Source organism: Bidens hawaiensis, unplaced genomic scaffold (assembly GCF_021521415.1).
Source record: "Bidens hawaiensis isolate Kalapana, Puna unplaced genomic scaffold, B.hawaiensis_p1.1 tig00017157_1, whole genome shotgun sequence".
Lineage (NCBI taxonomy): Eukaryota > Viridiplantae > Streptophyta > Magnoliopsida > Asterales > Asteraceae > Bidens > Bidens hawaiensis.
In genome coordinates, this window is record NW_027492594.1 from 357,180 (window position 1) to 373,910 (window position 16,731).

Below are 16,731 nucleotides of genomic sequence, written 5' to 3' on the forward strand. Positions count from 1 at the left end.
AAACCATATGAATTTGCGTAGGCTTATTTAGATTTTATCCTAGTAGTAGTGGCTCTAACAATAGTACTAAGAATTGTCTTACGACAATACACCCAAAACCAAAAGGACTCAAACAAAAAAAAAATAAAAAATACTTGGTGCCCAATAGGACCAAAGTGGATTGATTATCCAAACTAAAACACTCCAACACAATGCGAGTTCTTCTTTCTCCTTGACTTCTTCGACCGTCAAAAACCCTTAAAATACATTAAAAACAACAATCAAAAGTATGCTTGTAAACAAACCAAACAAACATGAACGGATCATGTTTGTTTCTCCTTGGCTAATGTTTAGTAAATTTGATAATTATAATCGGGAATATCTCATAGAATATTAATCAACTTTCAAAAGTGTTTTAATTAAGTCACTCATGCATATTTTTCTCAAATCGGGTCATTAAATCTTCAAATAGAGTCTCACCAATTTTTGTGTGTGTCATGAAAGAAATTGAGGATAAGATGTAGAGGTCGGAATTTTCAATATATGTAGTTATATTTAATTTTTTTTTAAAATTAATTATATTAAAATTCAAATATAATATATAAAATCCACGTCGCCACTCAACGTCAACATAAAAAAAACTAAGATAAAAAGATTTATTATGTGAAACAACAAAGAAAAACGCTAAAAAACATGTTAAAACATTTTAATTTAATAAAATATGAAAATTGAGTGACATGATTGAAGCACTTTTTAAAGTTATGATTTAATTGAAACACTTTTGGAACTTGTTTAGTATTCTATGAAATTGCCCTTCCCTTTACAAGTTTATAAACTAAACACTATTGTCGTTAAACAACAAGGTTCCTTCGAAAAATGTACACGAATCACACAACCCCTTAAAGTTGGGGTCCATAATTTGGTTTAAAGTTTTATAACTTTTTATATTGAGGGTATTTTAGTATTTTTATAAAAACCTAACAAGACTTTTTAAGGTAATTTATTCATAGGGATAGTCTTTTTTTACTAGTTAGTGAATAGGGCGACCCTCTCTCTATTTTTCTCTTTTTGGGCGCGTTTATCGCATGGGCAATGGTGTCTCTCCACAAGGGCCATAACACATGCCATACCCATTACCCATTTTCGAATCCACAGTGGTGTTGCCTATATTTCAGAGCGCGCACATGAGCCATGATTCGATCCCTGAACCCCTCAAAAACCTATTGACCAATCCACTAAAGTAATTATGACCTCTTAATAATATTTTATAGTCAATGATCTTGTATAGTTGTATGCATATTTGAATGTGATATTACCTTATAAAGCATACTAATCATCATATCCATTTACACATTATCTTTAAACATTAGGTTAACCTTCAATAAAATACGCTAAATTAACGCTCATCTGGATCCCTAAATTAGAAAACAATAAGAAGATAACAACGAGTCGATGAGACCTCATTTATGGCGTTAGCGGTGAGGGGGACACGTGGGATTAAAATTAAATACTTATCAGACTGCTTAATACAAATGTACATGTCTCGCTTGAAAAACTACACACGAAAACTATTACAATATTATATAAACAGTAAATAAAATTATAAAATTGTGGTGCAAGCCTGCAAATCCAAGAAGGTGGAAGTGGTGGGGTATGGTTTTGTTGTACGACTCAAAGGTCACATTCACTGTAAAACAAACAAGCAAACAGTGTGGTCTGGTGGGTGGAAATAAAGGTAAGTTTTTGATGGCCGTACGAGAAAAGGAAGACAATAATAAACAGTAATAATATTAATAATAATAAGATAAACTTAGAAAGAAACCATTCCAATTGACTCCACCACCACCCTTTTCACATCTTCAATCAGATCTATTCATTCCTCTCTCCTTCAGATCTCTATTTCAACTCAATCAAGATCTGCCCACCAACTGTTTGATAAAAGTCCTCACTCAGTTTTTCATCTATGAACCCCTAGAGGTTGGTAAGTCTTTGTTGTTTATTGGTTTTGTTTACATATGTTGATACATAGGTTAAAGATTAGTGTAGAAAGACCTCTAGTTTTGGTTCTAGGTTTGGTGTTTAGTGCTGTAGAACTTGCTAGGCACTAGTCGGGCGGGGTCGGGCCGGGTCGGGTGGAGGGGAGGGTGATTAATCGGATTGGAATTTATATGTAACTTTTTAAATATACATATATATTTTAATTTTGACCGACTTTGACTAGGTAACGATTAATCGGCGACCGGTAAGTAGGTGCCGACTAGCGATTAATAGGGATTATTCGGATTGGAATTTATTTGTAATTTTGAAAATATACATATGTATAAAATTTTATAAATATTAATTTCATTTTTGACTTGACTTTGAGTCTTTGACCAAATAGCGATTAATCGGCGAATGGTCGGTGGGTACTGGCTAGCAATTAATTGGTGATTAATTAGCGCCTAGGCGTGATTTTTGCAACCATGTTAATTTGATGGATTAGATTAGATTAGGGTTTGTTTGTCTGAGATGCTTTGACTTTTATAGGAATTTGGAAAATTTGAGGAAAAATGGAAGAAGTAGCTCCTCCTTTATATATGTACAACACAATTGGCACCAATCCGATCACCAAGAAACGAAGCATGCCGTTTCAAAGCGCAAACTGTATGCTACAACAGCAGCAGCAACAGCAACAGTATTTTCAAAGATTGAATTCAAGTTTAGATGAGCCCAGAAACAATTGGAACCCTAGATTGGGAGTGGGACAGTTCGAGGCTCGTGGCTAAACCCTTGATGGAGAATTCTAAACAGCAAGAAAAACAACGTCATCATCATCAGCAGCAGTCTGTTAATAATTCAAAGGAAGAAGATGCACGCCTCTTGTTACAGCTCGGTGGTGGTGGTGAAGAGGCGGCAGCCAGGCCTAGCAAGAGAGTTCGATCTGGATCACCTGGTGGTGGTGGTGGCGGGAATTATCCTATGTGTCAGGTTGATAATTGTAAGGAAGATCTAACGGCTGCTAAAGATTATCACCGCCGACACAAGGTTTGTGAGGTTCATAGTAAAGCTGGAAAGGCCTTGGTTGGAAACCGGATGCAAAGATTTTGTCAACAGTGCAGCAGGTTGGTTAGTTAGTCAATTAACTAACTCTCTTATTTTTCAGTTGAGGGTAATTTGGTAACTTTGTATACTGTGTTGTAGGTTTCACCTTCTTTCTGAGTTTGATGAGGGAAAACGAAGCTGCAGGCGTAGGCTTGTGGGCCACAACAGGAGAAGAAGAAAAACTCAACCAGATGATGCTGCTTCACATGTATTAAACGAAAATAATAAAAGCAACGGGGATATGAATATTGTTAATTTACTAACCGTTTTAGCTCATGCTCACGGTATAATACTAAAATACCCTTCTCCGTTTCTTCCTTTCTTTCATTTTTTTTAACAATCTAATATTTGTGGTTCTATATTAGGAAACACTGAAAACATAACTAGGAGTCCGCCACCATTACCAAACAAAGACCAACTCATGCAAATCCTTAACAAAATAAGCTCTTTGCCTATCCCACCAGCTCCCGGAAAGTTGACTAATGCTGACCAAGAAAGTCAAAAAGTCAACACCATGGACTTGCTTGGTGTTCTGAAGCCAGTGTCGGAGGTTAATTCTGGTGGAGAAAGAAGCAGTACAAGTTTTCAGTCTCGTGAAGATTCAGATTGTCAAGTGCTCGATACGCCTGTTAACTTACAGTTACAGTTATTTAGTTCATCACCTGAAAATGACAACAGCCCACCAAAACTAGCATCAAGCAGGAAGTATTTCTCGTCTGACAGTAGTGATCCAACTGACGACCAGTCGCCGTCATCATCACCAGTCGCCGTCATCATCATCGCCACCTGTTGTGCAAAGACTTTTCCCGCCAAAAGCTAGGGGCGGCACCACCATGCCTTTTGAGCTTTTTGGTGGCACTGATAATATTTCTATTCAAAGTTCACCTCACCGAACTGGTTATGCATCTTCATCTGGATCAGACCAGTCGCCTTCCAGTTTGAATTCGGATCCTCAGGTTGTTACTATGGGAGGGATCAAACGAGTAGAGGTTTTAGTGCGAGAAGTGAAGAGAAAGAAGAAAAGAATTATTCGTTTTTTTTTCAATTTTAGAATATTTTAAAATACAAAAAAATGGTTACAAGTGCCATGTTTATTATATCTATTTTAACATTAGAAAAAAGAACATAAACAAAATTCGTTTATATATAGAACCTACACATGTGTAGGTTTTGCGTGTCATGTGTAGGTATATTTTCCGCACATAACCTACACATACCTACACATGTGTAGGTAAACGTTTCAAAGTTAAGACAAATATATGAAAAAAAATTGTTTAATGGTTTTTTTTATGTATATAACATAACATTGTATGTAAGAAGTGAAAGTTTTTTAAAAGTTTTAATCATTGAGAGAAAAAAATAAATGTTTTAGGTTTCTTCTTTTTCTTCTCGCAATAATTTAGTCTACTGTTATGAACCTCTCCCTATATGTATATTGTGTATTTGTTTCATGTGAATATGTAATCTAATATATTTTGGTATTTTTTAGGATCGCACTGGGAGAATATCGTTTAAACTGTTTGACAAGGATCCAAGTCATTTGCCTGGTTCATTGCGTACGGAGGTAAAACATTTTTGGTAATTTTATCTTTTAAATCTCTAAAACAGCTTTATTTTAGCTGATTATATGATTAATTGTTATTCAGGTGTACAATTGGCTTTCTAGAAGTCCAACTGATATTGAAGGATACATAAGGCCCGGTTGTGTGGTTCTTTCAATTTATTTGTCCATGCCATCATCTTCTTGGGACCAAGTGAGTAGTATCTTATTTTGTTACAGCAGTGGTCTATTACTTATTAGGATATACTGAGCATTTTGTGTGTTTTTGGGCAGCTTGAGGGAAACTTTGTTCAGTATATGAATTCTCTTTTACAAGATTCTGGCACTGATTTTTGGGAGTCTGGAAGATTCTTAGCACATACTGAGAAACAAATAGCATCACATAAAGATGGTTAGTCATTTTCTTGTCTTTATAGATAATTGATGTATTCAATATATGTATTACTAAAATAATAATACATGTTTAAAACAAAGGAGGTTGTAAGTATCCAAATACACATATAGTGTCTTGTGACTTTCAATCCAGTTCTTTTGGCTAGCATTTAAAATTTTATTTATCTGACCCTTTAGAGATAATTTATAACCCAAATTGGTCAAACTTTTAAATTTTTTTCTATAATTTGATGTTTGTTTAATTTTATGATATATCAGGGAAAGTGCATTTGTTGAAATCTTTGAAAGCATGGAGTTTCCCACAGTTAATATCCATCTTCCCTTTGGCTGTTGTGGCTGGAAAGGAGACTTCCTTTATTCTTAGAGGCCGAAATCTAAAAATACCTGGCACAAAGTATGTATTTTTTTCCATTTATTTATTTATTATTATTATTATTATTATGTGTGTGTGTGTGTGTGTGTTGTTTCATAACCAGTTGGATTTTTAAAAATGATGTCATGTCATATTGCAGAATTTATTGCACACATGCAGATGGACATACATTGGAAGAAGCAACACAATCAGAATCTGCTAATCAAGAATCTGCATTGGATGTAATACGCACACACAGCTTTAAAGTGTCTGCCCCGAGTACGCTTGGTCGATGTTTCATCGAGGTATACATATGTTATAAACAACTGGCACTTTTGACCCGTCCATAGTTCGACCCATTTGGTTTGTGTTTTATTTCTTAATGGGTCAGACCAGTAATATTAAAAAGTAGCTTGAATGAACGTGTTGCAAGCTGCACATATATAAGAGATATAAGTATACAACCTCCTAAATAACTTTATTGAAAAAGTAAATTATTTGTAAAAATGGATTTTCTCCTAAACAGCCCTACATATTTCAGTAAAAACACAGTTTGGTCCCTACATGGCTGATATACTATTTTTGTGATCGACTTGAGTCCTCAAAAGGTTTTTGTTTAATCATAATATATGCTTTATATGCTTTTTGTGAGGGGTTAAGTCCTCCAATTTTGTTTTTGACCGACTGATAAGTAGGGCTTTTTTCAGAGAAAGTTAAAAAACTTTAGACAAAAAGTCTGTTGGGTCAACCCGTATTGACCCAAACAAATCTGTTGTTTTGACACATTTTGCCGCTTTATGAATCTGTTTTGGAAAGATGATTGAATCTAATCGTTGGAACAGGTAGAGAACGGTTTAAGAGGTACAAGCTTTCCTATAATTATAGCCGATGCAACTCTCTGCCAAGAGTTAAGGCTTCTCGAGTCTGAATTTGTGGAGTTTGTAAACGGTCAACCAAATCCAATGCGCGAAATCTTGCACTATCTAAACGAGCTTGGGTGGCTTTTTCAAAGAAAAGAAGGAAAATCTGATTATACGCTTACCCGGTTCAAATTTCTACTTGTATTCTCTGTGGAAAGAGATTTTGTGGCTTTGGTGAAAACCCTTTTGGGAATTTTATTCCAAAAAAGCTCGGGCATTACAGATGATGAGTCATCATTGGAGATGCTATCTGGGATTAATCTTTTAAACAGGGCTGTTAAAAGAAAGTGCAAGAATATGGTTGATTTGCTCATACATTATTCAATGGTTGACACCCAAACGACTTCTAGAAAGTATGTTTTCCCACCAAACCTGGCAGGACCCGGCGGCGTTACACCCTTGCATTTGGCAGCTTGCACATCTGATTCGGATGATTTGGTTGATGCCTTGACAAATGACCCACAAGAGGTATATACCATCTTCGTTTCTTGGTAGGAAATATGCCATTTAAAAAAATATATTTTTTATTTTTTCTAAGGTTTCATCTTTTTCAAAAAAGATGTAAATTTTCTACAGAAGATTTTCATATTTCCTAGAAAGATCTCATCTTAGAAAAAATATCATTTAATATATTGATATTGAAATGGAGTAGTTTTTAAGAAGTTTGGATTATTATGGAATAATATAATTTTGAAAAAGTTGGACTATAATTTATAAGATGTAATAAACATGCATGTATTCTCTTGAATCATTTTATTCAAAAAGTGTAGATTAATATTGAAATAATATAATTTTAATAAAGTTATATTACAATTTTAAAAAGATGTAATAAACATGCATAAATTAACTAGAATCGCTTTATTAAAAAGTTCAGATTATCAAACATTGGACAAAAAGTGCCCGGGGTCAACACTAACCCAACAACTAACGCTTTCTGATCATTTTGGCCCGTGCAGATTGGGCTGCTGAGCTGGAATTCTTCGTTAGATGCAAATGGGATGTCTCCATTCGTATACGCATCTATGAGAAACAACAATTCATACAACACACTAGTGGCCCGTAAGCTAGCAGACCGAATAGCCCATCAAGTGTCGGTACGAATGCCAACCGAGATCGAGCTCCAAACAAGAACAGGGGATCACCAGGAGCTTAGTTTCAGAATAAGAGACCAAACACCACAATCCTGTTCAAAATGTGCACAAGTGGCTGCAGCATACCCCAGGCGGATCCCGGGTTCACAAGGGTTACTTCACCGCCCTTACGTACACTCGATGCTTGCAATAGCTGCCGTGTGTGTATGTGTGTGTCTTTTCCTTCGTGGGGCCCCTGATATCGGTCTCGTGGCACCGTTTAAATGGGAAAATTTGGACTTTGGTCCAATGTAGATTAAATCAATAAGTAGGTTTATTTTAGGTTATAAGTTAACTTTTGGAAAGGATATGGATATAATAAACAAACAGGCTCATTAACTAGTGTTATCTTTTTTGAAATATATGCAAGTTTATATAATATAGTAGATAGTGTTTGTCTTGTTTCTGTATATCGTTTTGGCAGATGTAAAGGATGGTTTTTTTAAATCTCTTGTTTTCTACTTGTTTAGTTGATTTATTAGTATTATGATTCGTGCTTGTGTTTTCTAAAAATAAAAGAAAAACACCCATTTTTATATTGGTTTTGTTTTGAAACATTTAAGTAACACAGATGAGTAGACTAAATTAAATGATACTGTAGGATTACTGATTAGTTAAGTTATTTTATTTCATTAAAAATTATATTTTTTGATTATCAAAAAACAGTGGCGTGGTGAACGGATAAGGGATTACGTGTAAAAGGTAAACGTGACATTTATTAATAATAAATAAAATGTCACGAAACGGATATTCCAATATTCCATAAAGATGTTCTTGTGAGCTGTGACACTATTTTTTCAATTTATTTGTAGATGAACAAGGATAATATGGGTAATGGTTAAAAGTAAAAACGGTCACAAAAATAAGAATTGTGAGAATTTAAACGGTAGAGGCACATATACCCAGTTTATTTTTAAATAGCGTTTGGAACTTTCCTTGATAAAAAAAGGAAACTCACTAATATGAGAAAACACTCTCAAGTCATATTTCGAACTTGAGACATCAAGAATCTAAGCTTTAACCGTCACTTATGTGAATGCTCTAAGACTAAAACAACTTTAAAAAGCATACGAGTGTTAGTATTATTTTTTTGGAAAATTGGTTTTTATTGGTCTCAACTATCGTCTTTTGGTCATTGCTGATCCCAACTAACGAATTGGCTGCTGGCGGTCACAACTTCTAACGTATCTGTTCCTAACGGTCCGCGACTAACAGAATTCTAACGTCGTTAGTTTCGGGTCGCCGGAAAAACGTTTTTGGCCGGAAAACACACATTTTTTCCCGAAAACTCAATAATTTTGTCCCAAACATCATGGTAACTTTGTATCGTACCTTTAGGAACCTTTTACTAGTGAAAATCCCAATTATTGAGGTCGTAGGAACCCTAGAACCATCGTCTGAATCAGTTGATAGTGCTTAAGTGATGGTGGTGGTGGCGGTGCTCAGGTGGTGTTTTTCGGCAAAAAAATTGACTTTCTCGGCCAAAAACGTTTTTCCGGCGACCTTAAATTAACGGTGTTAGGTTTCTGTTAGCCGCGAACTGTTAGAAACAAATACATTAAAAGTTGGGACCATCAGTGACCAATTCGTTAGTTGGAACCGGCAATGACCAAAAGACAATGGTTGGGACCAATAAAAATCAATTTTCCTATTTTTTAAATACTAATAACACCGGTTATGTATTTTTTGCTTACCATTGTGTCTTTTTTCGTCACTTTGTCTTTCTGTTTTTCAATGTGTTTTTTTTCGCATTGTGTTTTTTTAATTACTAATAACACCGTCGTTGAGTAATAATATGTAAATATAATGAAAAATACTAACAAATTATCTAATACATAAAACAATGATGAATACATGTTACACAATAACCTGAAACGTAAAACACAATAATGAATACATATAACACAATGACCTGAAGCGTAAGACACACTGGTAAATACATATAACACAATTACCTGAAACGTAAAACACAATGAAATCTACATATTACACAATGACTTGAACGTAATACACAATGAAAATAGTACTAATTTTCTCAACTTAAGTGAATGTTGAACACAATGAATAAGTAACAATGAAAGTAGTTAAACAAATGTTGAACATAAATACATAATGAAGAACAAAAAAACACAATAATGTAATATTGGTTTTAATTTATATCTTTAATATGAGTACGATTGAAAAACACAATGACCAAAATCTATAACACATGCATAGAAAAACTCAATTAAAAAATACAATGAACAATCAAATAATACAATATAAAAAAACATCAACACTTATTTCTTAATAATTTGTTTTCTTTATTTTCTTCATAGACATACCATTATAATTTTACTAACTGCACTTTTTTTAGGATGCCACACATGTATTGGCATCTAAGATCATATATATAAAAACATGTATCTAAAATACACACACAAAAAAAGGGAAAACTATATAGTTAATTTGCTTGTTAATCATCTCAGTTATATTTGTTGTTTAGGCTTAAAATTAAATAAAAGGTAACACTAAATAAAGTTCAAAACTGAGAATATTAAAACTAACTCCCTTATATTTTTCAACACCCTATTGTGACGTTTCAAGATCTCGCAACTTTCGATGATTGATTTGAAAGATCGTTTGAACTACCACATGTTATACATATGCATTATTATTACCATATGTTATCACGTCATCAATGTTCTCGAGACTCATACCTTGATTTCAACGAGATTCGGTTATATTGAATGAATCTAGCCAACTTTAATTAAACTTATATTTTTATTAAGAAAAATTTTCCATTTCCAATAACTTTTAAACTTAGAATATCAAATTAAAAACAAGAATATAAAGTTTGTAGCTTTGTATTTTGTTCACTCAACCCTCAATGTTCTCGTTATACGGATAATATGATGTTATACACTCCTCCGATGTAATTACATAATTACATTACTTATTCGGACAGTTAACACGTTTTTTAGTTTAGACGTGAACTTTGTTGCTTGGAATAGGTTACAAAAAGGGTTCGGGTTTGACCGAACCAGAATCCGGTTTGTATGTGAGATGCAGTTGCAGCCTACCTACAAATACAAATATATATAGTGTAAGTCTATTATCGATCAGAGTGTCTGTGTGTATGCCATTAGCATTAGCAACAACACAAACACTGTAGCCGCCGACTGTTATTGTTCTCTTCATCAGGTCAAGTTCACCATTGCTGTCTGTGTCTGTTCACTCGTCGTAAACCGTCGCATATAGTTGCAGCAGGTATTTTATCTTATTTTTATTATTATTGTTTGTTTTAGGTTAGAACTGGTGATGTAGGAGGTTGCTTGTTGTTAGATCGATCTCATTCCTTTTCAATTTTCACACCATTCACAGTGGCGGATCCAGGATTTTTTTCCGGGTGGTGCATTACTTTTAGACGTTTCTATTTCATGGAGTCGGGTATAAAAAAATCCGGGTCGGTTTAAGGTTCGGGTCGGTTCGATGGTTCGAGAAAGTTCATTACATAATAAAAATACGATAAAATAATAAAAGAGACACCGTCATTAGAAATTAAAAACTAACAAATTAAAACCAACAAACTAACAAACTAAAACTAAATTTAACAAATAACTTAACAATCAAGAGCAATTAACATTTTACAAGAAGTCAAGAACAATTAACATTTAACAATGGATTGTGAATGTAAACTTACCTTCAAAGTGGGAGGATTAGAGGATTCGAGTAAGAGTAGGCAGTGGCAAGAGGACGGGGACGGCTGAGTGGCTGACAGAGTGAGGTTGCCGACGTTCCACGATGGTCGGAGTGACGAGGACGAGTGGCTGACGGAGTGAGGCTGCCGGCAGTCAGGGGCTGAAGAGGGTCAGGGGCTGGGGACAAATAAACAACTTAAAGATCAATTAATTTTCAAATGACTTAGTTTTGGTATTCAAAAAGCTTTAAATTTCAATATATATATATATATATATATTATTACGAATACGCAATTCATAACAAGAAAGAACAGACTAGTTTCTATGTCATCAATCTAGTTTGATAAGTCAGATCTAGAAGCTTCAAGTTCACGACTTGTAATTTACCTATAACAAATTCCTTAAACTATTAATGAAAAAAAAGTGAATTACCAGATGAGTTATTGTTGGCTGAGAAAACAAAAGGCTTAGGCTTATTGTTATCCTGAATTCGGTCTTTGAATCCCTGGAAGTCAGCTTCGAAGTCATCTGATGGTGGTGGCTTTGAGAAGTAATAGTTTGATAAATTGGAATCACGGAGAAGATCTGCGGCGGTTAAACGACGAGACTGGGGAGGCGCTGTGTGGTGTTTTGTGGACTGGTCACTGGTTGTGTTTATTATAAAACCCTAACTAAGTAAAAAAAAATGTTTCAAAAACCAGAATTGAACCTGTGACCTCCGGGTTACAAAACCAATAGGTTTCCAGCTAGACAAAGGCTTCAAATGTTTGTAAGGTGGTTCCTTTCTAATTTATAAGGTGGTTCCTTTATTATTTTCTATATATAAATACATTATTATTTCAAAACTCGGGTGGTTCCTCGGAACCACCCGTTTTCACTATAGATCCGCCCCTCCATTCATTCATTAATTACCTGTGTGCATTGCATTATTATATTATAATAATCGCGTTAGGGCTAATTGTTTCAAATTAAAATTCAGGGCTTCAGATGCTGTTGTTGTTGTTTAGGGTTTACTCATCTATTCTAAAACTGATTTAGGGCTTATTTATCTATTTATTTTTTAGGGTTTTTAATACACCATTTATTCCCAGTTTACTTTTCTTGTTGAATATATTAAGACCGTTTTGCGTTTCTGGTTGTTTTATTTAGTTTATTGATTGTTCATATCTCGCACGAAATACCAACACCTCAAAGATTCAGGCTGAACAAAATCGCAATAAGTGATACTACATCTTAATAACCAAATCTTAAATGGATGGTATTTGCTGCTCCATTAGACAATGGCTCAATAATAGATTTACTATATGATGCTCAAATTAGGTCAATTACTATTTGTGTCAATGTAAACCGTAATGCATTTTCTTTGATTTTATCAGTTTGATTAGCTAGTTAGATGGAAACCGGAGGCAATTCATTAGCATCTGGACCAGATGGAGTGAAGAGAAAAGTGTATTACTTTTACGATCCAGAAGTAGGAAATTACTACTATGGGCAAGGTCACCCAATGAAGCCACACAGAATTCGCATGACGCACGCGCTTCTAGCTCACTACGGTTTACTACAAGACATGCATGTTGTAAAGCCTGTTCCCGCTAGAGACAAAGATCTTTGCAGGTTTCATGCAGATGATTATGTTTCTTTTTTAAGGAGCATTACTCCAGAAACACAACAAGACCAGTTGAGGCAGTTAAAACGGTTCAATGTTGGTGAAGATTGCCCTGTGTTTGATGGTCTATACTCATTTTGTCAGACTTATGCCGGTGGTTCTGTTGGTGGGGCAGTTAAATTGAACCATGATTACTGTGATATTGCTATAAATTGGGCAGGCGGGCTGCATCATGCTAAGAAATGCGAGGCGTCTGGTTTCTGTTACGTTAATGATATCGTGTTGTCAATTCTTGAACTTCTGAAAGTGCACCAGGTTGGTCAACTGTTATTATTACAAGTTGGATACACTATATATGTGTGTGTGTGTGTACAGGGAGAGATTCATTATAAAACACATTAATACCGTGAGAACAAAAAGAACAAACTTGAATTTTTTAATGTTTTTTTATTAATGGTTCTGCTTTTTAAAACTTTCACTTCTTACATACAAATGTCTATGTTATGTACATAAAAACCATTAAAATAATTTGTTAATATGTTTTTCTTTCCACTTATAAACGGTGACCTATACGTGTTGGAAGTATAAGCTACAAGTTTTGCACGTGTGTAGGTTCTATAAATGAACGAAATTTTTTTTTAAGTTTCTTTAGAGTATTAGTAGAGAAATAAATATTGCCAAAAAAAAAACTGTGTTCTGCTTAAAACGCTACCCACTACCCAGTACACACACACACATATGTATATACATATATTTTGAAGGTGTGAGTACAATTTGACCCGTTCCACTAAGGTCACCGAAATACTACAACTTTGTATACACTTGTAGGGAAACCATTTGACCCGTTCCATTTTTAATAAAACACGACCCGTTTCTGACTTAATCGTGTGTTTATGTGTGCAGCGTGTGCTATATGTAGATATTGACATTCATCACGGTGATGGTGTGGAGGAAGCGTTTTACACAACCGACAGGGTCATGACTGTTTCTTTTCATAAATTTGGAGATTATTTTCCTGGTACAGGCGATATAAGAGATATTGGTTATTCAAAGGGGAAATATTATTCTTTAAATGTGCCTCTTGATGATGGCATTGATGATGAAAGTTACCAGTCGTTATTTAAGCCGATAATTGGTAAAGTTATGGAAGTTTTTAGGCCTGGTGCGGTTGTGTTACAGTGTGGTGCAGATTCTTTATCGGGGGATCGATTAGGTTGTTTTAATCTCTCCATTAAAGGCCATGCTGAATGTGTGAAATATATGAGATCGTTTAATGTGCCCTTGTTATTGCTTGGTGGTGGAGGCTATACAATTCGAAACGTTGCTCGTTGCTGGTGCTATGAGGTGCTTATTATGTTTCCTAATATAATTACAAATAACATGCTATTAAATATTAGTTAGAGAAAATTGCACAAAGGGTCCATTTGGTTGATCATATCGCAAGATTGGTCCCCAAGTTTTAAAATTTGGAAACTTAGTTCAAACATTTGTGAGAGGGTTGTACGATAATCACAGTTTTTAACGGAAAAATGGTGTCACGTGCCATTCATGTGACGGTAATTGTGTCTCTTCAAGTTCGGAACCCTGATAAAATACTCTTTCAAACTTCGAAACTTCTAACATCTTCAAAACTCCAAACGTCGACTTCATCTCCAAATATTTAATGACACAATTACCCTCACATTAATGGCACATGACTTTTTCGTTAAAAGCTAGCTGGAACAAGCGGCTGGGAGTAAACATGCAACCCACTTGCAATTGTTTTGGACTAAGTTTGCGATCTTTAAAATCTGGGGACCAAACTTGCATGTCAAAACCATAGGGTTCATTTGTGCAGTTTTCACAAAATATTAAAACTTTTATTTGTGTGTGCAGACTGGAGTTGCTCTTGGGGTTGAGCTGGAAGACAAAATGCCACAGCACGAGTATTATGAGTATTTTGGTCCTGATTATACACTTCATGTTGCTCCAAGTAATATGGAAAATAAGAATTCACGGCAGCTGTTGGAGGAAATAAGATCAAAGCTTCTTGATAATCTTTCTAAACTTCAACATGCACCTAGTGTGCAATTCCAAGAACGCCCCCCAGATACAGAATTCCCAGAGGTTTGTTACCAACTTTATGTCAAGTACATAGATTTATTATCTGCACTCAAATATAGATAATATATAAATGAATTTAAATTGATTTTTTTTTCTAGAAATGAAATTGATACTCTTGAAACCATGTGAAAATATATACGACTATACATAAAATAATTATATATTTTAAAACACAATGTTTATAAACCTATAAATATAACATAATTATACAACAGTTAAGTAAAAAAATTTTCTAATCTTTTAGAAAATTGATTATGGAAGCACATAGTTCACTACAAACACGTGATCTTACTTATTTAATAGTTCGGAGTTCAAATTTTATATCTCATTTATATAATAAAACAGCCAAACGGAATAGATATGCTTCTAAAAACATATAAATCTGTAATTATTAAGAAACAAATCAACTTAAATTTGTACTATCTGTGATTGTAGCAGCATTATTCTCTGGGGAGATTTTCATACAGAAATTTGTTATATATTTTATAATTACATCTAATTGTTTGTTTATGTTTCAAGTTATTTGCTTACTAATTTTTCTGTTCTGTGAATTTTTTTTCCAGGCAGATGAAGACCAAGAAGATGACGATCGAAGATCAGATGATTCTGATGATGAAAACGAGGGGTAATAATTCATTTCCTAAGACAAGCTAAAAAAACTTTGTTTTATTGTTTTCATTTTATATTTCTTCTTTTATTACTTTCATTTATTCATTCCCTTAACAGTAAGCCTGTCGTTGGACGTGTGAAGAGGGAACTTCATGATATCGAGTCTAAGGACACAGTAAGTGCAACTTTTGATCTTTAAGTGCAGTTAAATAGACTTTTTATCATATTTTAAGTGAATAAACTATGCATTCCTATTTCTTTTCTTAATAATTTAACTTAAATTCCTTTTGATATTCTCTTAATGCTATTATTGAGCTTACGAAAACATATACTATGAGTTTTAGCTACAAATATTTTCTTACTTTTGTGATGAAACCCTTTATCATTTGATTATACTGCCATTTCTTCTAAAAGTGATCTGGATTGGTATTTTGAAATTATATATCTGGTTATTACGACTTCAAATCACAATAATCAGTTATTATATATTTATATTTATCTGGTTATTGCGACTTCAAATCGCAATTATCATTATTTAGTGTTAGATGAAAAAGTTATATCATTTTATTCTGATATATATGTGTTTTCAGGATGCCATAAAAGAAAGTGAACGTGCCAGCGCTAGTACTAGAGAGATGGATGCATCATTTGCTGAAATATCTTTAAAGGTAATATAAATAAATAATTATATAAGTAAATAAATAGTTATTTAACTTTTTTTTTAAACATATATTGTCATTTGCCAGGCTTCAAATTCAGGTCCAGTAGCAGCAGCAGAGGTGAAAGTAGAACAAGGGAACTCAAACAAGCCAGATCAGCCAGCTTCTGATATGATGCCATAATCCTCACCATCAACATTTGGCTTTAATTTCAGTTAAAACCCTAATTATGAGAGTTTATGTATTATTTTGTTGATGGGGATCGTAATACTTAAACATGTCATGTTGCTTTTATTTAAATCGACAAACATCTATGCATATGTGATTCTCAACGTCTTTATTTTACACGCATTTACTTTTAAAAGAAAGCTTAATTCATAAAACTCAAACCTTAAATAGCAACATAGTTGCCTTCACTACTTTCTTAGGGTGGCTCCTGGGGTTTTACCTTAGGTTCACAAGGGTTTCTTTTGTTTGACATCGCGGGTTCAAATCCCACTCATGTGCCATATTTTTAGGTTATTAGGCTCAACGACATCGAATCCCACTAAGAGTTTTTCAAGGGTTTAACCTGTGTTCGCCGTTTAAAATGTTTATGACTTGTTTATGTTTAGTTATGAATATGTTTGCATCGGCAAGAGGCTAGAGACAGCCAACA

The 16,731-nt window shown here is 34.2% G+C and overlaps 2 protein-coding genes across 2 annotated transcripts; both read left to right on the forward strand.

The window, feature by feature from the left end:
- Positions 1-1,765: 1,765 nt before the first annotated feature.
- LOC143553191 (squamosa promoter-binding-like protein 14) lies at positions 1,766-7,727 on the forward strand. The gene is given in 13 exon segments (XM_077043230.1): positions 1,766-1,956; positions 2,506-2,710; positions 2,712-3,080; positions 3,160-3,344; positions 3,426-3,820; positions 3,822-4,016; positions 4,550-4,624; positions 4,707-4,814; positions 4,895-5,012; positions 5,273-5,408; positions 5,527-5,671; positions 6,209-6,754; positions 7,243-7,727. Coding segments are annotated over 12 exon segments (2,883 nt in total). The 5' UTR covers positions 1,766-1,956; positions 2,506-2,528; the 3' UTR covers positions 7,672-7,727.
- A 4,745-nt stretch (positions 7,728-12,472) lies between these two features.
- On the forward strand, positions 12,473-16,398 carry LOC143553192 (histone deacetylase 19-like). Its single transcript, XM_077043231.1, has 7 exons — positions 12,473-13,017; positions 13,606-14,046; positions 14,578-14,808; positions 15,369-15,430; positions 15,532-15,589; positions 16,005-16,082; positions 16,161-16,398. Exons 1-7 carry the CDS (start codon positions 12,490-12,492, stop codon positions 16,254-16,256), a joined length of 1,494 nt encoding a protein of 497 aa, XP_076899346.1. The 5' UTR covers positions 12,473-12,489; the 3' UTR covers positions 16,257-16,398.
- The last annotated feature ends 333 nt before the right edge of the window (positions 16,399-16,731 follow it).